Here is a 27,087-nt window from a genome sequence, read left to right on the forward strand (position 1 = left end):
TGAACGCGACGACTTCAATGCCAACTGACGCTGTGAGCGACACCCAAACCGGCGCAACCTGTTACCTGTTCACCGACACCTCGTGCGGTACCACAACCGAACTAGCTGCCGTCTCCCACGCCAGCAGCAAAGCTACTGCCAGCATGGCAACGAGTGTGAATGACGCTCCAGTTATGCCCATGGCGAAGTTACCCGATTGTGACTCCCCGGCGACGCAATCATGTAACTAGCATTCCATCCCCATCCCAAGAGCTCCTGTGGCGGCTACCATAGGTGGTGACGTACCACATACGTGGCGTGTCATGGTCTGGTACAGTCCAAGTCTCCTGTGGATCCCAAACTTTCTGCCGGCCATCTCTGGGGAAGCGCTGAAAAGCTTGAAACCAATGAGCACTTTCCGCATGACATTCGACAACGCAGTGGTTCTGAGAAGTGCTGCTCGAGTCCGGGGCCTTTTACTTCAGCGCGCACCAGAGATGTACCAGCGTCGCTGACATCAATGTACACTTTACCCTCGTGCCACCAGCCCGTTGCTGTCCAACGCACTTGTTCACCGACGTGTCTACAGCCCGTCGAAAACCGCAGTGTGCACCACAGAGCCTTTCTTTGAGCATGCCGTTTCAAGGACCATCAACGAGCGTGCTCATTCCCACACCTCATGCAGACAGCGTCGAAATCTCAACGCTTGTGCCTACAACGTTCATGTGACACTTGCGACACCAGCCCTCATGAGGCATCATCACGCTCCGCACCATCCTCACTAAAACAATACCTGAAAAGTGACCGGTGGTGCCACCGACGCCCGCGGCCACAAAGGCTTCGGCATGTCGCGTCAATGCTGCCTACCAGATCTGTTCGGCACGCACCTCGCCCACTTCGCGGCTCCTTGTGTCGCCCACCTGAACTGTCAGGCACCCAACGTTTTCACTGTTGACGATCTGGACTTCCCAAACAAACATTTTCCGGACTGTTGTTCATGTATATAGTCTCTTTCCATCTTTTTTAATGGTACATATGTTCTCGATCGCGCAAAGCGCTGGGGCGGGAGCCCTGTAGCGCCTCAGAATGCGGCACTCATGAAGGAAGACGAAGTGGGCATTGCCGCTGCCCATGCCGCTGCCTATCACTGACTATCACGCTGCCCATGCCGCGTGGCATGGGCAGCGTGATAATAAAAAATCAGTTCGAAAACCGAACACTGTCGGGGCTGGATCTTTCTCGTGTTAGCTCCGACAGATATTGTGTGCACGCGACAAAGATCTTTTTGAGAGGCACCATGAATTTGGAGAAGTTGGTAGCTCTTGGCGAGAAGAAGAATCTTTGCGGCACCATGCTTCGAAAGTGGGTTAGCCAGAAAAACGAACGTGAGAGGGCGAAAGGAGAAGGAGAGGCGAAGGAGCGACAGCTGAAGGAAGAGAGAGAAGCGAGGAAGCCTGAAAGGGAAAGACAGAGGCAGCACGAGATGAAACTCGGGTGGCTCCAATTGCAACATTGAAGTTAAAATCCCGTCCAGGCTAGAGTTGAAAATAGTGAATGGGAGATCATGGCTTCCGCTTGAACTCAAACAAACTGCTCGTAGCATTTGACGAGAGGAAGGACGACCTTGACGCGTACCTTCACATTTTAAGCAAATGCTAGGAGCCTTAATTGGCCGGAGCATCAATGGGCCACTGCTTTGAGTACTTGCTTGAGTGGCGAAGCACTCAGTATGTACGGAAGGCTGATGCCAGCCGATACATATAACTGTGCAAAAGTGAACGTTGCATGGCTGAAGCGATTCAGAATTATTGTGGAAGGTTTCTGGGACAGATTCCAGACAGGAAAAGCAGATGATGGTGGGACGGCTACGCAGTGTGCCACCCGACTTAGCCATTAATTTGACAGATGGATCGAACTTTCAGGGACAGCACAGGAGTACGATGAGCTTAGATAGCTCCTAATTAAAGAGCAATTTTTGACCAGCTGCTACCCAAGCCTGTCGCTGTACTTGAATGAGAGGAAAGCTAAGTTGCTACAAGACATGCTTGAATTGGCGGATCAATTCTTGAAAGCCCGAGGTCACACAAATGTGGCAATGGTCAAGAAGGAAAATCTCAATGAGTCGAGAAAATCGGCCCCCGAAGAAGAGAAGCGTGCAGTGGAGAATGTTAGGTGATGTTTTCTGTGTAACCAAGTGAGTCATCGCGTTAACAGTTGTCGAACCAACTTTACGAGTTCTACTGTTGTAAAATATCTTAAATGTGGTCAGACTGGGCACAAGGCAGACGCATGTTGAAACAGAGCGAGTAAAACTTCCAAAATAGTCTGTGTGCAAGCGCCGCCAATGAACGAAGAAGATGAGATCAGCAGTGTGTTTGTGGAGCTTAAAAAACGGGAGAAAATTAGCGGTGGTCAAGGCCATCATGGCTCCACACTTAAAAACATTGATTGATGGTATGGCGGTGATGGCTGGAAAAATGACGGAGAGGCGTATCAAAGCTTCAAGGGACACTGGGCAAGCGAGCAAGCCCAGCCTGGTTTGCACATTCCACCGCTCAGTCATGAAGCTTCATAAAGCGAAGGTATCTATTATGCCAGAATCCGTAAGTTCAAGAACGGTGGCTGTGCAATAGAATATTGAGATGCAGCTGCAGGCGGCACTTTGGACAGGCCAAAAAAGAGCTCAGTGCCAGGATCCAAAGTTGTACAAGTCATCTAGCACAACCTGCGTGGCCATGCACTGCATTTCATTTGCCCTTTGTAAAACCCATATATTTCATTCCATTTTGTTGTAATGCGGTAAGGTTTAAGGGACGCATATAGGGCGCTGCCTCAACATTAGTTTGCGTAAACCCCGTAGCTCAGTAAACGGTAGGCATTATTCCCATTTTCCTTCCCTCTGTGCTGCCTGTAGTTGCTCACTGGAATTCGCCTGCGCGACCACTGTTATTCAAAGCGAAACATTTCATAGCAAACTTCATCGAGTTTGAGCGTATCTGGCTATCTATATCTATCAGTGGGTGTACTACGTCCGCGAAGCAGGGCACAAAGGGGCAAAAGTAAAAACATAGGCCCAAAAAGCTGCGAAGATCTTAAAGTGCCTGGCGTGGTTTAAATGTGCCGACTGCTTCCATTTTGCGGGGATCTGGCCTGACACCATCTTTGTTAACTAGGTGACCGAGGACTAAAGCTTTTCGTTCACCAAACTGGCACTTCTTAGAGTTCAAAATCAAGCCAGCCTTTCCGACACAGTCTAAAACTTGGCTTAAACGGACGTTGTGCTCTTCGAATGTACGCCCAAAATTGACGACGTCATCCAGGTAGCATAAGCACACCTCCCATTTAAGACCACGAAGAACACAGTCCATAAACCTTTCAAAAGTGGTGGGGGCATTGCGAAGTCGAAACGCCATCACATTGAATTGGTACAGTCCATCAGGCGTCACGAATGCGTTTTTCTTCTTGTCTGAAGGGTGCATAGGTATCTGCCAATATTCTGATTGTAGGTCTATTGAAGAAAAGTACGAAGCCGAGTGTAAGTAGTCAATAACATCGTCAATCCTAGGCAGCGGATATACATCTTTTTTGGTCACGGCGTTGAGTCTTCTGTAATCAATGCAGAACCGCGAGGCACTATCTTTCATCTTAACCAAGATGACCGGTGCTGCCAACGGGCTACACGACTCTTCAATGACACCCTTCTTCAGCATTTCCTGAACCTGGTCGGCAATAACTTTCCGTTGTGATGGCGACACTCGGTAAGGCTTTTGTAGGATCGGACAGGCAGTGTCGGTGTCAATCCTATGGTGAGCACGAGAACATAGTAAAGATAGTGGCTTCTACTTTTGGCAAAAGTCAAACACAGTAGCATGTCGCCTCAACAGATGGCATAACGTCTGCTGCTCGTGTGACCGCGAAGTGGCGCAAATCATGCCTAGGATCTGCGACTCGTAAGAGCAACTGCGCTTGCCAGAGACTGTACTTTTCTCGCTTTCATCGGTGTTAACGACCGCTACAGCAAAACCTTCAGTAGAATCATCGAAGACGCCAAGCTTCATTCCTCGAGGGAGTACAATCGGCATCGGCGAACAGTTCATTGTCCACAGAAAGGTTGCTCTTTCATCAACAGATACCAAACAACAAGGGACGAGTATGCCTTTCTTAGCACATTGAACGATGGCTGGTTCAACGATGGCGTCAAAAATGTGGCAGATTCTGGGGCGCACACCCCAACTGACCTCATTGACCATTGTGGCACTGTCAGCTCATCGGAAGCAATCAGGGCGTCTTTCGCGGCCTGCGGCGCCTCAATCGACGAGGGCAGGAACAATGTCACTGCTGACGGAAAGTTCACCGCTTCCACAGCCGACGAAAGCGCCACATCCTTGGAGAAAGTCGAAACCGAGAATCACATCGTGGGTACAACGTTGCAGCACAAGAAACTCTGTTGGGAACTCCTTTCCTGCCTCTAAAACACTGACGGCACAAACTCCGACAGGATGAAGTACTTCCCCACCAACACCACGAAACCTTGTTGATTCTCCGCTAGAACACATAACTTTGCGGCCAATGCGACTTTTGAAAGAGAGACTCATAACTGATATCGTAGCACCAGTGTCCACCAAAGCACTTGTACAAAAGCCATCTATTTCCACACATATCTTGTTCTTGGACATAATAACTGGCGGAGGCATCTGAGGCAAATCTTCTTGTGCGACCTCACCTTCATCGGTCGCGCTGGCTAGTTTTCCGGTGGCGGTTGGGATGACAGGCATCGTCTCGGCGAAGGGAACGATGCAGTCGGCCAGATGGAGGCGTCAAACTAGGGTCAGAAGCGGAAGAACTGCCACGGTGATTTCCGCGCCGTGAGGTACTACTGGAATAGGCGGGCCAACGACCGTTCTTGTGACCAGTGCCCGCTGGCGGAAACTCTGATGGGGAATGGTATCGTGATTTCGGCTCCCTCTGTCGACGACAGAACTGATCTATATGCCTGGCGATACCGCAACGGTAGCACACAGGGGCTGGGCGGTATGCATAATACTCCTGGAAGGCATTGCGCTGACGTGGTGGTGGCACAGGTACATCTTCGTTCGGGTCGTAATAGGTGTTGGCTGGCTTATGGGGCTAACTGAAGTGGTCTTCGTACCTTGGCAGTGGGTAGTTATTGCGCTGTGACCTCGGTGGTGAGGGTGGCCTGTAGTTGCAGTCATCGATGCCTGCTGCGATAATTGACACGGGAAGGCGAGAGAAAGGCGGTGCGGGTGTAGCTTCGTACGTCGTCCAGCGAGCGTGTCGAGGGAGCTCTTCTCGAACGATCTGGCGTATTGTCGACGCGAGATCAAGCGGCGTGTATTCGTCAACACTTGCCACGGTGGTTACATTCAGTAGGCGAGCGAACTTGGGGGTGATACGTCGCATCTTCAGGATCTCGAATGTGAGACTGTGGCTTATGACATTGGTTACCGTAGCAAGGCTGTCTTGGCTGATGAGGAACTGATACACGTCCTCGGCAATGACCTTCAACAGGTGGCCAACTTTGTCTTCCTCTGACTTAGAAGGGTGACAATCTTGCAGAGCTTCAAGATTGCCTCAACATAGGTCGTGCATGTCTCTCCTGAGATCTCAGCTCTCTGCAGTAACGTTTGTTCCGCTTGCTTCCTCTTAGCTATGGAGTCTCTGAAGCACGCTCGTATTACGGAAACGAAGCGATCCCATGACATGAAGGCATCTTCGTGGTTCTCGTACCACACGAGGGCTGTGTCTGTTAGGAAAAATACTACATTGATCAGATGGGACGGCACGTTCCACTGGTAGTATTTGCTCACTCGTTTGTAGTTTGTGAGCCAGGCGTCCACGTTATCGCCAGATTTGCCACCGAATGTGCGAGGCACTATCAGATCCTGACGTAACCAGGGACCAACCGCACGCGAAACTCGCACTAGCGGTGCTGCTGGGACTGGTAGAAGGTCTGCAGCTGCGGGGATCCGGTTTCTTTCTTCGCCCTGAGACATCTCAGCTGCCAGTGGTAACGGGGGCAGGCCCGCAAGGCGGCGGCTTCGTCGTAGATCAGGCGCTTGAAGCGTCGTGTTGCTTGGTTGATTACCCCGCACCTCTACCACAAAACTGTTACGGTTGAATTAAAGGATAGGTGGATTTATTTACAGGGTGAGGATGTATTTGGGATGTCGCGGTAAAGATGGAGTCTTCAGGCCGCACCAGGCAACGTCGTCTTTCTCTTTTACCTACCCAGCACATACTACAGCCCGGCTCATAACGGGGCAATATTTTGTAAATATAATTGCAATATATTCATTCGTTTCTCATGTGACATATTTGGTGGAGGTGGAGCGTTCTCCGTCCTCACCACGCAGCTCCGCAGTGGCCATATCCTCCAACTTCTCATCATGGCTTCTAGTGACAACCCATCTCCTTCTCTATCTACGACTTCTCCGACAACCTCTGTCGTGGTCCCCAGACCCCATGATTCCGGGACATTCTCTGCGCAATCTGACCTCGGTGTGTTCTACTGACTTCGCTTGTATGAACGAGTCAGTAAAATTCACCGCTGGGATCCTACAATAATGCTCGCAAATGTTCTCTTCTACTTGGACGAAACCCCACGTGTATGGTACGAAACAAATGAGTCTGAACTCACCAGCTGAGACACGTTCAAGGAGAAGCAACGTGACATCTTTTCGGATCCGACCAGTCGCGACGCAGCTGCACGACCGGACTTAGCTGCCCGTGTCCAGTCGCCAACTAAATGGTATGTGTCCTACATACAAGAAGTTCTCGCTCTTTGCCGGAAAGTGTATGAGGCAATTTCGGAAGTTGAGAAGGTTGTTCATGTATTGAAGTGAATCGCGGACGACGCTTTCAATTTGCTGACCAACACAAATGTCTCGACAATCGACCGCATTATTCAAGAATGCCACCGTGTTGAAAAGGCAAAAGGCCGTCGGGTGCACCCTCGTTTTCCTCGTTTGCCAAACACGGCGGCTACGTCCACCTGCTCCATTTCCATTACCACACCGCCCTTTGAGCAGAGTGTCACGCTTATCGTTCGACGTGAACTTGAAGCAACAAGTCCACCACCGCTCCAGCGCTCTCCCTTCGAACATGCTCCATACCAATAACCTCCGCGGTCTCTGTTGCTCAGACGGTGTTACGACAAGAATTCACTAACCTCGGATTGCCTGTCGCCCGCCCCGTCTCTCACCTCTCCTCCAGACTAAGTTCCATCAATGCATATTTACGTGAATCATTCGTTCCTCCACGATCTCGCTACACCACGCAATGAAGGACTCCCGACAACAAACCGATCTGCTTCAGGTGCCACCGCGTTGGACATGTCTCCCGCTACTGCCGTGCCTCATGGGCGCCGCCACATAAAAACCTGTCTTTCGCACCTTATCGCCCATATTAGGATCTTCGCTGGTATTCGCTCAGACGTATGGATCCTGCTTTTGCCACACCTAACAGCCGCATTCCTGCTCGTTCTCCATCCCCTCAACACCATCGTTCACCGTTGCTCCAGCCACGCCGCCATCTCGCCGACCAACTTTACATCGTACCCGACGGACAACTAGACCGTGCAGCTCCTGGAGGTAGTCATCTCCGTCTGAACCAAACCCTCCATTGACGCTTCCTCCTAACAAGAGCCTTATCAAAGTGCACGTGTATGGTATTTATTTGACGGCACTAGTCGATAGTGGCGCTCACGTGTTTATAATCAGTGTTCATCTTTGTCGCCACCTAAGTAAAGTACTCACACCTCCTGCTACAGAAGCTGTAGGTGTCACCGATGGCGGAACTGTTTCTCTCCTCGGAATGTGTACGGCTCGCATAGGCATCGCCGGCCGCTACGTTCCTGTCCTATTCATGGTGTTCCATAACTGTCTTCTTGACCTCAGCTTAGGGATGGACTTCGTGTCGACCTATTCTGCTCTCATAGACTGTTCTGCTGGTACTCTTTGCTTAGACCGGATATTCAGCCGGATATTCAACCTGAACTCCGATGTGGCCTCTGTGCCATATAATTTCTCAGTTTACTACCTGAAATCCTCACATTCGCTGAATTCGTCAAAACCTCACCCGCGTTGGTTGGGGGACACAGGATTGGGGGACACGCCACGCTGATTTCTGATGCCCTCTTGGCCGGTGATGTTACAGTCCCTCACTGCTTCGTTACTATAGCCACCAGCCGGATACATCGACCCGTCATAAATTTTGGCTTCACAAAGCAAGTTTTCTCTGAAGGCATCTTAATCGCCACATTACAGTCCTCAGCTGATGACCCTGGCCCCTATTTCGCAGTCGACGTATGCAATAATCTTCCTTGTCGCCCACCCAATGCCACACGCGTCAACATGTCAATACGTACCAAGATCACTCCTGACCTTTCCACAGCACAATCAGCCGCCCTCATCTGCCTTTTAGCTTCCTACTGCGACATCTTCGATCTTGACGATCGACCACTCGGCCAAACTTCTCTTGTACAGCACCACATCAACACAGGTGATGTTGCTCCCATTCACCGTCAACCGTATTGTGAGTACACATCAGAGCGCCAGATTATTCAAGCAGAAGTGAACAAGATGTTAACTCAAGGTATTATTGAGCCCTCATCAAGCCCATGGGTGTCATCCGTCATTCTGTTTAAAAAGAAAGACAATACATGGCGCTTCTGCATCGATTACTGGCATCTAAGTTGAATTACGAAAAAGGAAGTGTATCGTTTGCCCGTATTGATGACGCTCTAGATTGTGTCCATTGCGCACGCTATTTTTCATTTATCGACCTTCGCTTTGGTTAGTGAAAGATAGCTGTGGGTGAAAAAGACCGAGAAAAGACCACCTTCGTCACACCGGATGGCCTGTACTGATTCGAGGTTATGCCCTTCGGTCTTTGCAACGCATCGGCCACGTTTGAAAGTATGATGGACTTTCTGATACACGAGTTCGAATGGTGAATATGCTTGTGTTACCTAGATGACTTATTTTCACAAACATTTGAGACCCACCTTGAGCGTCTGTCGGCCATTATTGATGTCTTCCGCAATGATGGCCTCCAGTTGAACTCCTCGAAGTGTCACTTCGGCTGCCGACAGATTGCAGAGTTGCGCCACCTTCTCGATGCTTCCGGTGTGCGGCCGGACCCTGAGTGAATTCGTGCCGTCAGTAGTTTTTCAGTACTTCAATCCACCAAATATGTTCAGAGCTCTGTGGGATGGGGCGAGTCGTGAAAGACTTGAGGCGGTTCACGAAAGACTTTCCAGCAATCACAGTACGGTTTACAGGTGGGCTAGTTGGTACAAATTCATAATAGAGTAATTGGAAACGCAAACGAACGGGACACAAGAGAAGAGACAAACAAGCGCAGATTATCTCTTATCTTGTGTTCCGTTGGTTAGCGCTTCCAGTTATTTCATTATGAATTTGCAGCAATCGCCTAACCACTTAACAAACTTTTGAAGAAAGGCGTCCAAGTTTCATGGGGGTCCACTCAAGTCGCTGCCTTCTCTCGCCCTCTAGCCTCATCACACGTTTCACGATGTCCCCTATCCTGGCCCACTTTTACCCCTCACTTGAACTAAGCTCCAAACGGGTGCCAATGGTCACGGTATCGAAGCCATTTTCGCCCAACGCCAACAGGGACACGACCGCGTTATCGTCTATGCTACACGCCACCTTGCACTTGAACAGCGCAACTATTCGATCAAGGAGCGAGAATGCCTTGCTTTCTGTCTGGCCATTCTCAACGTTCCATCCATATTTATATGACACTCACTTCTCCGTCGTCGCCGACCACCAGCGCTCTGCTGATTTCGTCCTTGAAAGGTTCCAAAGGTCGACTTGGTCACTAGGCTCTGCGTCTGCAAGAATACACTTTTGCTGTTATGAACAAGTCTGGACGCCTGCATCAGGATTCTGATTGCATTCCTCGCTATCCAGTTGGAGATTCAGCCGCCATACCTGACAACAATGCCTGCGTGTGCATGCTCCGTTTCTCAGCTAGCCCATCTAGCCAACGAGCAATGCTGTGATGCAGCCTTACAGGCTGTCATCGAGCGCCTCAGCTCCTCTTTATCGAGCTGATCCCATCGCCCATTCGTACTCCAGAGTGGTGCGTTTTACCGGCATAACTTCCATCCAGACGGCCTATCTTTTCTACTCTCTAGACCCAAACACTTCCGCTCGGCTGTACTACATGACCTTCACGACGTTCCTACTGCCAGTCACCTCGGCATGTCCTTCACACAAGACAGAATTTGCCGTCGCTCCTATTGGCTAGGTTTCGCACGCTCCGTCAGAAGATACGTGGTGGCGTGTGAGGTATGTCAGTGCCGCAAAACGCCGTTGGCGCTTCCAGCTAGGTGCCTTCAACCACTTGAAATTCCTTCTTAATCTTTATTTCGCGTCGGCTTCGACCTATTTGACCCTTCTAACCTGTCTTCTGCTGGCAATGGATGGGTAACTGCGACCACTGCTTACGCCACACGCTACGCCTTCACATGCGCACTTCCTACAAGTTGCGCCACAGACGTCGCCGATTTTCTCCTACACGACGTGATCTTGCAACATGGCGCTCCACGCCAGTCTTACAGACCGAGGCCGCACATTTCTGTCGAGAGTCATAGCGGATATCCTACGCTCATGTGCAACGCGCTACAAGCTCAATACGTCGTACCATCCGCAAACAAATGGTCTCATGGAGTGTCTGAACCGCACTTAAACTGACGTGGTTTCCAAGTAAGTTTCTTCAGACTACACTGGCTGGTACCTCGCTATACCATACGTGAAATTTGCGGCAATTCTGTTCGGCCGCGAACTCACATTGCCCCTCGATACAGCCATTCTATTGCCAGAAGCTCCGCCCACAGAATATGGTCTGGAAGCCATCAGCGGGGCCGCCTACGCACACGAAACCGTTCGTGCTCACCTTCTGACCTCCCAAGACAACCAACGGCGTTGATATAGTCAACGACACCACGATGTGCACTTTTCACCCAGTTCATTGATTCTGCTGTGGTCGCCAACCAGGTACGTTGGCCTGTCTGGCATACTGCTTTGTCTGTAAACAGGGCCATACAAAGTGTTTCGTGTGGTGACTTCCGTCACTTAAAAAATTGCTACTGCTCCCTCGTCATTTTCATCTACCCCTTGGGCCAGTGACTTCGTATACGTCACACGCCTGAAGCAGTACCACTAGGCCAATGACGTCGACATCTAGATGCGCCGAGATGGCACCTTTGCCAACGGGGGTTCTGCTACATGTAGGCTGCCGCAATGCACATTGCCAGTGCACGTGTTCTCGATGAAGAGGGTGAGGTTGCCTGCTGCTCGAGCTCCGAGTCAGCGGTGGTTTCTATCACGACATATTGCGAAACTTGTAAGGTATGACATGACTGCACGGTAAACATAAGTGACAGGCCCTCACGTACGAATCATGACATGCATTTCATGTAAAAACATGACTACATGCCAAGCTCATGATGCGCTCGCAGCTGTTTCGCTAGCTTCATATACACCAAATTCGGTATTACTTGAAGTGGAAGGATAATGAAGGTACATGACTGCTAAAAACTTGATAATCAAAAGGTAATTCGAGCGCGAAAACTTGACACGATCACTCACACACGCACACACCTATGCATCAAATACACAGCGCTCACTTCCAACTGATTTATTCTTAGCTCGAAGGCTTGAATATATACAGGACACATTGTGCGCACACACCAAAGATGGCCAACAGCATACATTATCAAAACGTACAGTTGATAAATGTCATAGCCTTAGAGCGATAAACTGAAGTTCGCTTGGTAACAACGAAATTGAAAGGGTGATCTTTATTGAAGGGGTGATCACAGTGATCTTTATTTTTTTCGAATTACCTTTTAGAAATGCTCTACCAACTAGCCCAACAAGTTCTCTTGATGATCAAGCATGCCTGTCAAGTAAGAACATGACTAGAAGCTTTGCTAATGATGCGCTTGTGGTCGTTTCGCTAGTTTCACAACACCAATTTATTTCTGTGTGACGTGAATGTATAACAAAGGTGTAAGAGTGGTGCAAATATGATAATCATGACATTTGTGTCATGCAAGAACATGACTACATTTTTTGCCTATGTGCGCTTGCTGTCATTTCGCTAGCTTCACATATACTAAAGTTAGTATTACGTGACGTTAATGAATGACGAAGTTGTATGACTGCTGCAAACATTGTAATCATGGCATGCGTGCCATGTAAGAACATGACAACATGCCACGCTCATGATGTGCTAGTGGCTGTTTCGATAGCTTCACATATACCAAATTTGGTAATACGTGACCTGGATGGACGAAGAAGGTAAATGACTCGTCCAAGCATAATAATCGTGAAATGGGTGTCAATTAAAACATGACTACATGCCTCGCTCAGAACGCGCACACGGCCGTTTCGCTGACTTCGCATATACCGAATTTCGTATTACGTGATGTGAATAGACGGAGAAGGTGAATGAAACGTCGAAACAAGATAATCTTGACATGCGTGTCACGTAAAACAAGGCTACATGCTACATTCATACAGCACTCGTGGTCGTTTTGCTAGCTTCACATATACCAAATTTGGTATTACGTGGCATGAATAGAACACGAGCAAGAATGTCATGCGCAAACACGATAGTCTTGACATGTAAGTCATGTACGGCTTCATTCACGTCCGCTTAGTAACACTGTGCTGAATTTCAAAGGACATATCAAGCATCCTTATTCCTGCTTCGTATACCTTCGATTCGCACTGTACATCGGTCTACAATTTTTTTTTCAACACACAAATTCCCGCATAGAAGAGCTGGCAGAGCCTTTTGATGTCTAGAAAGATGGCAACACGTGTTTCAGCACACGATTCATTGCGTTATTCAAGTGTGAGTCGGCACACTTCGATAAGACGTAGTGATGTGCGACGCCTGAAATTTTTTGCTAGGTGCATTGATTTCTCACTCATGTTTTTTATTCCTACTTCCCTTTCTTTTTTTCTATTTCGTTTGAGTAAAGCATTCAGTCATCTGTCATCGCACGCGTTGACAATTTTTCTGTGTGTTTCCTTTCCTGCGCTCTTTCAAAAGCACCTGTAACCAACTTGTCTAGCTCTCTATTTTGCTACAGCGATGTTTTTTTTTTGTTTTGTGAGAGTACGACATTTATTTCCTGATTCGATGGTACGCATCGCGGATCCTTTATTTTCAATTTTGTGGTAAACCGAATCAAAAGGCAAAAGATTCTTTTTATATGGTGGCTCGATAGACCAACACAAATATTTCCAGAATGAAAACGTGAGTTTCAAGAACTTCAACATGACTTCTGGAAGAAGTCCTAAAGCAATAAAAGATATTTTGAAGTTGCCTGGAGTAATTTCTTATCCTGGTGACGAGGCGATTCTAGAAGTCTAGTGATGTAGGAAAAAAACCTATAAATAAAGAACGGAGACGTGAAGAGAACGCCTGTTTGTCGGATTAGCTGTTCTTTTATCCATTTTGTCTTCCTCTGCTTCTCTGTACTCCCACTTGTTCACGCAATTAGACGATCTGCGTTGCCATGTTGGCCCTTCGCCACATTTAAAAGCATTCAAAATATTTTCCACACTGAAACTTCGCTAAACTACAATGCTCACTTCCCTAATTAAATGAAATAGAAGAGAAGCAAGACAGGGCCTTATGCATAAAACACTGTGCTTTAAATGTGGCTGGTTAATATTCACAGTAAAAGTAAAGTAACGCCAATTGAATACTTTAAAAAGTCTCAAAATTCTCTTTCATACACTAACCAATTTATTTATTACTATAGAGCCGTTGCTCTCAAATAAATGAACGCGTGTGCACCACTGACAAGAACTGTGTTGCTGAATAGATTGTATATTGATTCAATAACCACATCACACGTTCGCAAAAAGACGGGTATGGTAGCGGCTTTGATTTTTTTGCAAAAACTAATAGGTATGGCCTGTAGTGGCTAGACTTGCTAATAATGCTTTGTAAACTTTACCTCTCGCTTCTAGTTCTTGCCATGAAAAACACTCTCAAGCGCGTCCTTCAACAACATTTTGTGCCTTGGGCTAGTGACGTGAGGAACGCAAATTTTTAGCAGAAAATGTTTCAAGGTGACCTCCCCTTTGCGAAAAATAGCACAAAGGCAAGTGTTCGCACGTTTTTCCGTGTGCCCGTTTTTTCGTGTGCCCCATTGCCCTGAACTTTCTCAGTAAATCATTTGAAAAACCTCGCTTTGGAAAGCAATATATATCAATGCACTTTGCAGTTTCAGTTATTTAAAGTGTTCGATGGCCACACAGATTGCATAGGTTTCACCTGTTGAGATAGCTTTATTATGGCACAGAATATCGACATTCGAAAAAGGTGCACCGCCCGCTGCCTAAGATACAGTACTGTAAGACTTCGCAGCATCGCTTAAAAACTTCTGAGAAGTGTAATTGTATCGCATTGCGAAGCGCGCATGAATATGTGTATCAGGTGGGTATTTCGTAAAGCCTATAAAGTATGCTTCTACGTCTATCAGACTTTACGGCCGGGGGTAAGCTGTAAAGCGGGAACTATCAAACGGCGATCGAAACTGGCACAACCATTCTCTCAGCGAGGCTCTTCACGAATTTATTCGCACTGTATCACGGCAGGACAATCGCGAAAAAAAAGGTCTGAACTGGGCAATTCAGTGACATTACAGTGTTAGAACTGTATGATGGTCGATTCACATTCGAAAAATACATTACAATAAACAACGCGTACGATTTGAAGATCACAGGCTCGGTCCCTGCCAGTGGCAAGTTACTTTTTTGTCCACGTTTTTTTACAATTGCTTTCCAATTACTACTAATAGACTCCTTTGCTTTCCTTTGCGTTAATGTTTGTTAATTCTCATAGTCATTGTATCTAACAACAAAAACAAACCCTTAAATTTTCACTTTCTTCTTCCTTTCATAGCGAAAGCGTCATTCTGGCTGACTTTCAGGGATTACGCGCGGGATTATTCGTGAACTGTGAACTTGTAATAGGTTCACGTGCTATATGACGCCAGCAGGCAGTGAATACGTGTACAACACTCACCGTCCTAAATACTAGCGGTGCTGACCAACACACCCAAGTTAAAATACAGGTATATACCCCTCAGAGTGGACAGCGGGATAACTGCCGCTGTAGTTCAATCGGTAGAGTATAGGACGCGCTACTCGAAGGTCAAGTGCGGCTCTTCTCAGCGAAAAATATCTTTTCGTTCACTTTTTTCTTAATATATACATTACATGTAAAAATAATAACACCCCTATACTCTCCTTGGCAGCAATGTCAGTTACTTCTAATTTAAAAAAAGGAAAATAAAGTAAACCCTCTAGTTTCGTCTTTTCTTCAATTTGGCCCCGCCGCGGTGGTCTAGTGGCTAAGGTACTCGGCTGCTAACCCGCAGGTCGCGGGTTCAAATCCCGGCTGCGGCGGCTGCATTTCCGATGGAGGCGGAAATGTCGTAGGCCCGTGTGCTCAGATTTGGGTGCACGTTAAAGAACCCCAGGTGGTCCAAATTTCCGGAGTCCTCCACTACGGCGCCTCTCATAATCATATAGTGGTTTTGGGACGTTAAACCCCACAAATCAATCAATTTTCTTCAATTTGGACAACGCAACTCATGAAAGACTGTCACGCGCGTTTCTCAATTTTTATTTTGTTTAATTCCATCTTCCCCCACAAAGCATATCATGAGTGCTCAGTGCAAACTGCGCCTCATTGTCGGAGCAGTTTCGTGAATATTGTGGATCGTTTGGTCAAGATTGCCCCACCACAGTGGTCTAGTGGCTAAGGTACTCGACTGCTGACCTGCAGGTCACGGGATCAAATCCCATCTGCGGCGTCTGCATTTCCGATGGAGACAAAAAAGCTGTTGGCCGTGTGCTCAGAATTGAGGGCAAGTTAAAGGACCCCAGATGATCAAAACTGCCGGAGCCCTCCACTACGGCGTCTCTTATAATCATAAAGTGGTATTGAGACAATAAACCTCACCTATTCAAAATCATTCTGTCAAGATTTTGCGGAAGACGTGAATACTTGAAATAATTCTGGAGCTTCCGTGACAACCAGCATTAAGGCTGGGATAATCAGCAGCGCTTGTATAAATGCTGACGAGCTTGGCCGCTTGTCAGTTGCTCGCCTGCCGACGCTCTGTTCACTATCAGTACCAGTGTCTTGCTGTAATCGGACTTTCCTTTCACGTTATCACAAGTACGGCCCAATGAGATGTTTAGCTGAACACAGTCTGCTCCCTTCGTCCACCTCACGGCCCGGTGTCACCTGGTGAAGTTGCTGCTTTTTTATGTACCGGACGCACCCGTCAAGCCTTAAAACGAGCCCACGTCGCGTAGCAGACACCGACGCGAGCCACAATCGCGAGTTTGCCGTAAGCAACAAAATCTACAATTATATTACCGGCTTCTACCCGACAAACTTGGAAGACGAAGAGCTTGGCGGCAACCACGGCGACAATGGCAGTGCCTGTGCCACCTGCACCGATGCTGCTCCGGCAACCTAATAGCTGCCAGCTTTCGCGGTTTGCCACTGGAATACATCACAAGCTAGCTTGAAAGGTTAGACTGAGTCGTCCTCTTCAATGACTTGACTGACGATTACAAGCTTCGGCATGTCTATTTTTCTTTAGAAGACGCTGCTCACAATTGGTTCTGGAATCAGAAACGAAACAACGTGGAACGTTTTTGGTGTCAGGTTTCTTACCGCTTTCACAAGTAAGGTACGGAAAGACGAAGCTGAAGCCCTGCTCGAAACCAGTGTGCAGATACCAAATGAAAACTAGGTGCTATTCACGGAAGAATTGACTAAAAATTTTCGCCACGCTGACCCCAACATGCCCGAGGTGAAGGTTCCTTTTTTCATGCGAGGAATTACGCAACAAGTCTTCGCCAGGTTGACCAAGAACCCGCCAAAGATTGTCGCCGGATTTGCTCTGGAAGCATCGACAATTGAGAAGACGCCCTATCGGATAAAATACCTTGATAGATACTGGAAACCACTGTGGACGTAGTGGAAATTATAGTGGTTATAGTAGAAATTCTGGTGCCTATGCCGGGGAAATAATGTAAATTAAGGTGTATATGGGGGACATATGGAGTGGCAAGGTCTACAGAAGATGGTCAAGATTGAAACTATTGTGGGACTTAGCAGCTAGATTGTGGGCAATCATGAAACGCTCTGCCCACCATTGGGATAATGCTGCGAAGCACTAAGCAGATTATGGGTGGTGCTTATTACGGTGGCCAAAATTATCTACGAAGCTGAGAAGCTCTACCCACCATTGTGATAATTCTGGGAAGCCTTAAGCAGATGATGGGTGGGCTTATAATGGCGGGCATTGCATATATACTAGACCAAGTTGAGATCTGTACACATGCTTTATCACCGTGATTTTCATCGAACGTTAGACCTACCGACCGAGCACATACAATTGTGTTATCCGCTCTTTTCGTTTAATAATACACGAGTTAGACGAGTAACAAAGACAATACAACGCAGCCTTGGCATCAATTGGGTTAAAGAAACATTTTTATGGGTACCGCGTCTGCGCAAAAAGCGAAAAACGTTGACGCGACGCGATTCCACCCTTTACAAAGAACATACGTCTGCCCTCACCGACAGCCGTCGGTCACACTCGCTGGCACTTCTCTGGCTCGTATGCGAGAACACAGACTTGGCAATTTATATGCTTTCTCAACTGATTTGATAGCATAATGTTTCGGGCGCACTGCGTTCGTTTTGGCTAAGCTGTTATGTAGTTGTCGCTAATGATAGAGTACAGCTGTGCGCTGGCATGACTGCACTCTACGTTGCACGTAAAACATGACAATACTCAGTGAATTATGTGGGCGTAATCATCGAGTGAGCCTAGAGGCACCATAAAGCCTGAACAGATGTCAGCCTTAAGAAGGGGGAGAAACGGATATAAAACTTGACAGTAACCACCGGTAATTGGTACCTGCTCTCCAGTCCACTTGGCTCTTTTGTTTCACGGTTTTTAATTGTAACAAAACAGCGCTGGTGTCATTATCGCAGTGGCAATAGTTACAGGCAGCAGTTGGTTCTCTTTATAAATGTGCAAATTTTAGTAGCAGGTATATACCTATGTCCAGTACGTGACAAACAAAACTGAGCTTGAATGGTCAGTTCGTATGTTTACTAACTATTTACCTTTTATCTTAGTCATGTTGGCATGGTGCAATGGTTAGTGCCTTCGGTTTAGAATCCGCAGGCTACACTTTCGAATATTAGATGGCTTGTTTCCTGTTCTTTTACAATTGCTTTTTGCGTAGTTTTTTATACAGTTGTTTTTTTTGGTGGCAGCTCGTCACTGTTATCATCAGGCTCTTTCGCGCTCAAGCGTTGCCCGCACTACTGCATCCACCATATCCCACCATAAACCTTGTGCCATGGTAGACGTTTTTCCAGCATCCACCGACTACAATAAAGCACTATAATGTTGAGTGGTGATTTACACCATGCCCATCATTCGTTTTTTTTCCATAGGGTGCTCATGACGTGAACACGGCAGTACAAGTAGATCTTCTAGTCTAGAAGCTACGCCGACAGCCAAGCACTATAAAACAACAACCTGCGTAGGTCGATGCGTGCGATCTTGGAAAAAAAGAGCAGCGAAAATTGCTTCCTTCAGTGCAGCCTCAAGTGGACTCCATCACGGGCGTTGTACGCCAAAAGATTCAGCAATCGCTGGGCGTTCTTCAGCTTCAAAAGCCAAAGCTGAAAGCCATGAGCTATGCTGCTGCAGCCCACCGTCACGCCTATTCTCCAATCCTACGCCAAGACGCCGCCCCGTCGCACCTCTGTCACCGGATACCACCGCCGCCACCTGGAACAGTGATGCCCCACCATACACCTGCTTGACAGTGCAGCGCGCCAAGAAAAATTAAGGTTGCGCATGCACCTGACCACCTCTCGTTCTGATACCACTGTGAAGAGCCCGGAAACACCGCCGTTGCCAGTACCGACGGATGGGTTTACGTGGCTTAGACGTCAACGCACCGTGTCCAGAACAGGGTGAACAACTGCACGACATCGCTGACTACATCGCCTGATTGCAGTCGCCACCCCAACGACCTTATCGTTCGCCGTCACTACGCCACTGCGCCTCACTACACCGCGGGCAGTACACCGCCTCTGCTCAGGGTCGATATCCGAGTCCTTACTAAGAAAACTAAGGACAGTAACCGATGGAGATGCGGTTAATGTTCGATGAACTACCGAAAATTCTCAGCAGCTTACGACGACGCACTCAAATGAAAAGCACCCACCACAAGATGAAAGGGGCATCGACTACAAAACTTCGCAGTCTGAAGAGGACCAAATGACGCAGCGTGGAACCAATGGAGCAAACCGACGTAGCCGTAAGACGACGGCACGGCACAACCATAACGCATGGCGACAAACCAGCACCTCGACATGATGTTCAACGGCAACCATGTTACTGCTCTCGTCGGTACCGGAGCCGACTATCCCATCGTCAGCGGGCCTTTCGCGAAAAGGTCGAAGTGAAGACTGCAAGTCAACGCCCCGAAACTCGGATTACCTGAGGACACTTATTAACACTGACTGAAGTCTGCACAGCAAAATTCACCATGAATAACCAGACTCCAGCTTCGAGCTTTGTATTCTTACTCACATTGCTCAAGAGATGTGATACTTAGGATGAACTTTCCAAGTAGACACGGCACTGTCATGGACCTAAGGTCCGAGTCAATCACACCAGCATCAGGAAACTTATTGCCGACTTCCCAAACGCCAAAGAATTATGCATCGAATGTGCTGAAACACGAAGTCACAATTCCGTCTTGCTCAAGCGTCACCGTTTCCGTTAATTTGGAGGCGTCATCGATGACAACAAGCACTTGTTCTTTAGGCCCCATAATTGCGTTTCAAGAGGCATCGCCGAGCTGAGTCATGGCAAATTGAAAGTGATGGTGACAAACAACAGCCATGAATACAGGAACCTTAGCAAAGGTGACGGTCGTCTGCATCGACGTCATTACGGATGTCACTAATGCTTTCACCCTCGTCATTTCTGCAAAGCTTATTTTGAGGAACCAAGCTCCTCTTTCAGCTATCAAAGTCAACCCGAGCCTTCCTAAGCAAACTCAATAACAGCTCTAGGCCCTGCTCCTGCCATATAAGGACTGTTTTAGGAGCTAACCTCTTGTTAGTTTAACCTTGTCCTGCATCAGGCGTAAACGGCAGTGTATCCTGAACAGTGTATTAGAAGGCGCTGTCTCATACAAGTATATACAAACTGCAGTTGAGTGAGAATATTCTAGATGGCCCTGTACTGCGACTCTCCGATTGGCTGCTGCGCGGGCTGTACCTCGGTGCGCAGAGAACGAGTGCTTCTTTTGGTCGCCTGGATTGTCGCCATACATATTGGGTCGTGTCGTTGGTAGGGCATGAACGAAGCTAAGCTGTAGGTTCGGAGGGCCGCGGCGGGTCTTGCTCATCGCCAGACAAAGAGATGGAAAGACGGATAGACACACGGACGCATTCACGGACGGGTGGACAGAAAACGCAGGCATAGACGGGCAGACGCACGCACGGATGGATGGGCAGATGGATGCACGCACGGCAGACGGATGGATGCCTCGCCCAACACATCATCATTCACACTGTGAATATGCTGTAATGTTTTTCGTCATCGTCCAAACTTCTGACGACCCTAATCTGGAAACGTGACAAATTAGCAGGGGAGAGTGCCAGGCCGCTACGCTACAGCTCGTACAAAGTTTTGACGCCAGAACGCGAGGCCATAAAAATACAAGTCGAGAAAATGCTCCGTGAGGACATTCCAGCCGCCTAAGAGTCCGTGGGCACCATCCATGGTGTTATTGACGAAAAAGAACGGAACGCTACCTTTCTGTGTCAATTATTGTCATCTGAACAAAATTACAAAAAATGTTGTTTATGCTCCCCCACGGATATACGACGCCCTGGATCGACTACACAACACGAAGTATTTTTGTCGATGAACAGAACACTAGCTATTGACCAATGAAAGTGGCCAATGGAATGCCTTGAAGCTGTACTTCAAGCAATAAAGACCTCCAACTCTCCCTAAACCTTGAAAAGTTCGGCTTCGCAAACGAGGAACTCTTGTTCTTGAGACACGAGATAACCAACATCAGAGTACGCCTCGACCCACAAGAGAAAGTAGCCATCGTTGAAATTCCGCCACCTGCCGACAAGAAGGCCGTGCGTCGAATCCTCGGCCTGTGTGCTTATGAAAGGCGTTTCGTTCAAAACTTTGCCCCCATCAGTGAACTGCTCCCTAATTTTTTAAAGACTGACGTCGAGTTAAAATCGGAAACACCCAAGTAGGAAGCATCTCCAAAATTAAAACGACGCCTGCAAACCCCGCCGTTGCCTGCGCGTTCTGGCGAACACTCCGACATGGTAATCCACACCGAAGCGAGCAGTGTAGGACTTGGTGCAAAATATTGGCGGACTTGAAAAGGTCATCAATTATTCAAGCCAGTGCTATTTAAGGCGGGAGTCAACATTCCATGAAAGAAGAGCGGTGTCTTGCATTCGTCTGAGCTACCTCCAAATTTCGCCCCTAAATCTAAGGTAGGCCTTTCAAAGGGGTGAGCAACCACTACGCCATCCGTTCGCTGGCTAACTTGAGAACCTTTCAGGTAACCTCGCACGTACAGTCTGTGGCTTCATGAATCCGACTTTACCGTCGTTTACAAGTCAGGGCGAAGGCACTCTGACACCGACCACCTGTCCCGCACCCCCGTTGATACGGCGCCGCAAAGGAACAAGGAGGGTGACTGCCTCTTGGGGATTATGAGTGTCGATGACTTTGCAGAAATATACCAAGCCGATCCTGAAATCAAGCGCCTTGTAGAATACCTCGAAGACAACGTTGCCGTTTTTTCAATGTTATGCAATTGAGAACAGGAGTCATTCTTTTTGCGTTACGGCATCCTCATTAACAAAAGCTTTCCGCCCCATTGGACCAACTACCTCCTTATAGTACATTCGGTCTTACGTCCAGAAGTTCTGGATACTTTGCTTGCCAACCTGATATTTGGAAACCTTGCATTTTCACACTCGCTAACGAGGTTAAAGAACAAGTACCACTGGCGTCGCCTCACTGCCGACAAAACCCAATGAATAAAAACTTGCTGAGACTGTCTTCGATGGAAGACATCACCAACTAGCTAGGCCAGCTGGACGTCTGCAGTCCATCGAGCCACCTCTCCAGCCGTTCCAGCGTATCGGCATGAACCTACTGAAACTGTTCCCGACATCAAAATCAGAAAACAAATGAATTGTCGCAGCTACCGAACACCTCACACGCTACGCTGATACAAAGACGCTGCACAAGCGCAGTGCCGCCGAGGTAGCAAAGTTCCTCATCGCGAACAGCATCCTGCATCATGGCGCTCAGAGGTCCCCATTACCGACAGAGGTACGACGTTTACTGTGGAGTTAGTGGTCTTGGTCCATCACCATACAAGCCGCCACCAGACGACAGCGTACAACTCACTAACGGCCTCACCGCGCGGCTAGACAACCGCCGACATGCTGGCTATGTGCGTCGACGTTGAACACAACACATAAAAAGCCACATTTCTGCACGTAACCTATGCCTACAACACTGCCATCGAAAAAACGAGGAGAATGAACCGTTAAAGTTGGTGTATGAAATGTGCAGGGCCATGATGCTCGACTTCATGTAACCAAACGTCACTAACAAAGAAAACGTCTATGTGACTGTCTACCGTCAGTACGCTGAAGAAGCTCGTCAATTTGCCCGCCTGCGAATCCAGAATGAGATGATGACCGACCACTGCCGCTGCAATCTTCAGCGAAGCCTCGTGGAATACTAGCCGGGAAATCGCTTTCGGGTATGGAAGCCAATCCGTCGACGTGGCCTCAGGGAGTTCAATGTCTCGGTGAACTACACGGTCGTTCAACGTCTCGGCCTACTCGACTACGAGGTCGTCCTCGACGGCATCACGAACTCTCCAAGGATGCGTGCGCCACCTGAGGTCACATATGTCGTTGGACAAAAGCCATTTCATGCATTCTTTGTTGTTTATAATATTGTACTTTTTGTTATATTGTGCTCCATTTTGTCGATATTGCATCCCTCCCCCATTGTCTGTTCTAAGTATCGGGGTTATGATTTTTCAGAGGGCAATGCCGCTCAGGTTTCTTCTTTTCTGTTTTGTTTGATTTGGTTTTCGTTTCGGCCACGGGGCCTGGCACGAATGCTCAGCGCAAACTGTGCCTCATGTTTCAATAAGGTTAGCGATTATACAAGAACGTTCTGCTAAGAAGCGAACATTGACTTGATCGATATGTGAAGTTTAACGCCCCCAACAACCATATGATCATGAGGGACGCCGTAGTGAAGGGCTGCGGGAATTTCGACAGCCTGTAGTTCTTCAACGTGAACCGAAATCTCAGCACGCAGCCCTACAGCATTTTCGCCTCCATCGGAACTGCAGCCGCCACAGCTGGAATTTGATCTCGCGATAAGACCCGAACACTCGAGAATTAATTGATTTGTGGGGTTTAACGTCCCAAAACCACCATATGATTATGAGAGACGCCGTAGTGGAGGGTTCCGGAAATTTAGACCACCTGGGGTTCTTTAACGTGCACCCAAATCTGTGTACACGGGCCTACAACATTTCCGCCTCCATCGGAAATGCAGCCGCCACAGCCGAACACTCGAGAATATTGAACAGCTTGTGCGACGATTAGTGATAAAACTGGACAGCGGCTGCGCCTAATTCGATGGTGCTTGTATAAATGCCAACACGCTTCGCTGCTATCAGTGCGAGTGTCTTGCTGGAACCTGACTGTCCCTTTACGTGGCCGCAAGTTCGGCCCAAGAAACTGATTAACCTAAACACCCCGCCTGCTACCTTAATCTGGGTCACGGCCCCATGACAATACGAGAGCCAAAGATTGCAAAATTTGTAATAAAGGGTAACGCGAAAGAGCTTCTCGCACTTGTTTTTTCTATTTTCGGGGTTCACAATTGTTACACAAAAGCAGTAATATTTATTTTTTTCTGGCAGCCACCCGAACGAGAGTTATGGCACGGCGAGTTGAAGGGATACTACGTGGGTTACCGCCTTGACCAGCCAGGTGACCCGTACCTATACAAGACGCTGCAGCTCGATCAGCACCAGGATGACTTAGCCAAGGTTGTGCGCACCGAGGTACTGCTGTCTCCACTGCGCAAATTCTCGCCCTACCTGGTGCTCGTGCAAGCGTTCAACGCTGCTGGACCGGGACCACGCTCCGATGAGGTTCTGGTCTCTACACTCGATGACGGTCAGTTTTTTCACGGTGTGGGACAGAGTGCCAATATTTCTTTTTCATGAAAGAGCATGCATGACAAGGTGAAAGGGTTTAGTAGTCTAAAGAGTGTATGGCCCCCTTTTTTCTAAAGGTTTGTGCATAGCGTATCAAAGAGGACTGTTTCTACTGTGTGATACGGTAATCTTCCGAGAGGAGAGCTAGAAAAGAAGTTTTATGTGCTCACTGACCAGTGGGCGCTTCTAGTTTTTTGTTCCACCGTAATGGTAAGATTTATAGAAATGCGAAGTCACAGTATACGCACGTTTTTCCAGGAAAGAGAGCTGCATTTACGCTGCATAAGTTGTCAGTAGGTCACGTACGTTACCAAAGCACAGGAAACGGGGTCGGGAAGGACAGAGGGTGAAGGAATTAATAATTCCCAAGGGAGCATACAAAATCAGGATAAGGTAAACCAGGGAACCTTGAGTAGGAAGGTCCTTCCTGGAGTGCGCTAAAGCGAGCCTATAATTACCATGATGTCGTTATTGATAGAGAAGAGCTTAGAGTGGTGCTCAGTGAAAGAGAGTAGAAGTCAACATATACGAGCATACTAAGCAGCGTTCACTGGCTAGCTCGTTGCTGTGGTAGCGATGCGGGTCACGGCGAGCAGGTCCAGCGAGACCCACAGGCCAGGCCGAGCCGTGTATTGTAGTTCTCACGGTGGTCCCGGCATTAACTCGGGCCTGAAGCTCCATGCACACGGTAAAACACGGATGTGAAGTGGTGGGCTCGAAACGAGCTGGGCCTGCACTTCGCGGTGTTGTTAGAGGGACACACTATAAACTGAAACATTCACTCTGTTTAGAATAATAATATGTATTCGAGAACTCGAATACTACGTTTAGTGATAAGTGTCACCGCATTAAGTTGAATATTGTAGTAGAAAGTCAAGCCCCAAGACTCATTTTCAAATTCGTGCGTGACATCGCGGATTTCAGGCTGCAAATACCGTATATTCGCTCTTCATTCTAAAATCGCTCCGCCAACCTCGGAGACCTACTCAAACATGGAGAGCGAACTTTCAGTGCCTTACAGTCAGTTTTCGGAGGTCTCTCTTTCACCTAACACTTCTAGCCGACGATCTGTATCCGCTTGCTGGAGCTGGCACTTCGTTTCAGCCGAAGCGACACTTGCTGGCTGTATGCATCGAGTCTCACGAATGAGCTACTGCAATTTTTCTTCCGCTCTTTACAAAACCGTCAAGTGTGCTATCTACCTATAAGAGCCCTAAAGTGACGTCAGCTCTTACTTAAATGATGAAGTAAGCAGTAGTTAGTGTATTAAAAGTGGCCTCTTTAGAGAAAGGAGTTTTCTGAAATATATTTTCACGTTCTTAATAGCATAGAGTTTTCTACAACTGCACGAAAAGGTACTCTGGCACTAGTGTATAAGGGAGGTGCATCGCACGGCGCTTCGGCGAACCTGAGAATCATGGGTATTACACATCTATGTATACAATCTTCGTTCTTCTGGCTGTGTTTGGCTTCGCTTGGCTTACAGCTGCTTTGTCACGAAGCAACAATCGGCAAATGCTCTGCAGCTGCACTTCACCACCTTATCAGTTTAAGCTCACCAAATGAATTGTGGTTGCAAAATTGAAAACAGTTTTTTTTATTCTAGACGAATCGCAAAGACTGCAACAAACAAAGCCACAAGCGCAATCTAAGCCCACGCGCCGAAATTCTAGGCAAATTCATGTAGTACCCATCATTCCCATGGTCTCTGAACGTTCACAGCGCCCGAATATCCTCGAGTAATAATAAATAACTCTATGCTTGGTAGGAAGTCTTGTCTAGGAGCTCACGTCTTGCAAAATAGCATTGGACAAGTTGAGTGGCTTGAACTTGGCAAGTAAAAGCACGTGGTCATTTCATATGGGCACTTGCACTCCCACCAAATCAAAAGGCCTGCAGGACGTGCCAATGTTCAGGTTGTCTTCTCAACCACCCAAAAAGGTAGGGTCCTGGCTCTACTTTGCGATTGCGAGTCAGTGCAACTACAAGCCCTGCAGGAAAAAGCACGTTTTGCCCTTGGTAAATGCAAAACGGGACTTGTACACGAACCTTCCCCCCTCCCCCTAACTTAGGGCAAAACGCATTCAGAAGCCCTTTTTACTAGATCTTAGGATCGTGAACTTGATATCAAAGTTGTGCTGTAGTTTCTGAACTCAAATATTAATTTAGCACCTACTGTTCAATGTGTAGGTGTTCTGTTCGAAGAGCACAAGTTCTGGGATTCTCACGTCTAAGCTACGGCAAAAAAATTAGCTGTAGTCACTGCTATATTGCGTAAGGGATACTACAACTGATTCTAACATGTGGAAAGCGCACATTATAATAATATGCGAGCCATTGCGCATGCTTTACACAAAAATCATTTGTAACTACTTTTCTGTAAGTTGTATTTCTCACTTCCAAACCTTCATGAACGTATCCTCAAAAAACACTATGAACCAGAAGTCAGAAAAAAATGCCAGCCCTTTAAAATTATTGCCTACTGATAACTTACCGTACATAGACGTGACACCTCGTATGGGGAAATGTGGGAGGTTGCGCGTTGCAGACGTACTTATAGGAAACAAAAGCTGTGCATAAAGTTACCAACTCTGCTGATTAAATAATTTTGTAACGTACGCGTCTTATCGAGTTTCACTTTTTGCGTTTCAAGTGTTTCCTG

At 47.7% G+C, this 27,087-nt stretch overlaps 1 protein-coding gene across 9 annotated transcripts in view; it reads left to right on the forward strand.

The window, feature by feature from the left end:
- The window catches only part of LOC119172975 (cell adhesion molecule Dscam1-like), a 2,235,730-nt gene that overhangs the window by 979,813 nt on the left and 1,228,830 nt on the right, over positions 1 to 27,087 (forward strand). For all 9 annotated transcript variants that reach the window (XM_075891768.1, XM_075891770.1, XM_075891774.1 and 6 more), the window contains one exon: positions 24,126 to 24,384. In XM_075891768.1, the coding sequence (XP_075747883.1) occupies positions 24,126 to 24,384 (259 nt within the window). The remainder of the gene's footprint in view (positions 1 to 24,125; positions 24,385 to 27,087) is intronic.

This window comes from Rhipicephalus microplus, chromosome 4 (genome assembly GCF_043290135.1).
Source record: "Rhipicephalus microplus isolate Deutch F79 chromosome 4, USDA_Rmic, whole genome shotgun sequence".
NCBI lineage: Eukaryota > Metazoa > Arthropoda > Arachnida > Ixodida > Ixodidae > Rhipicephalus > Rhipicephalus microplus.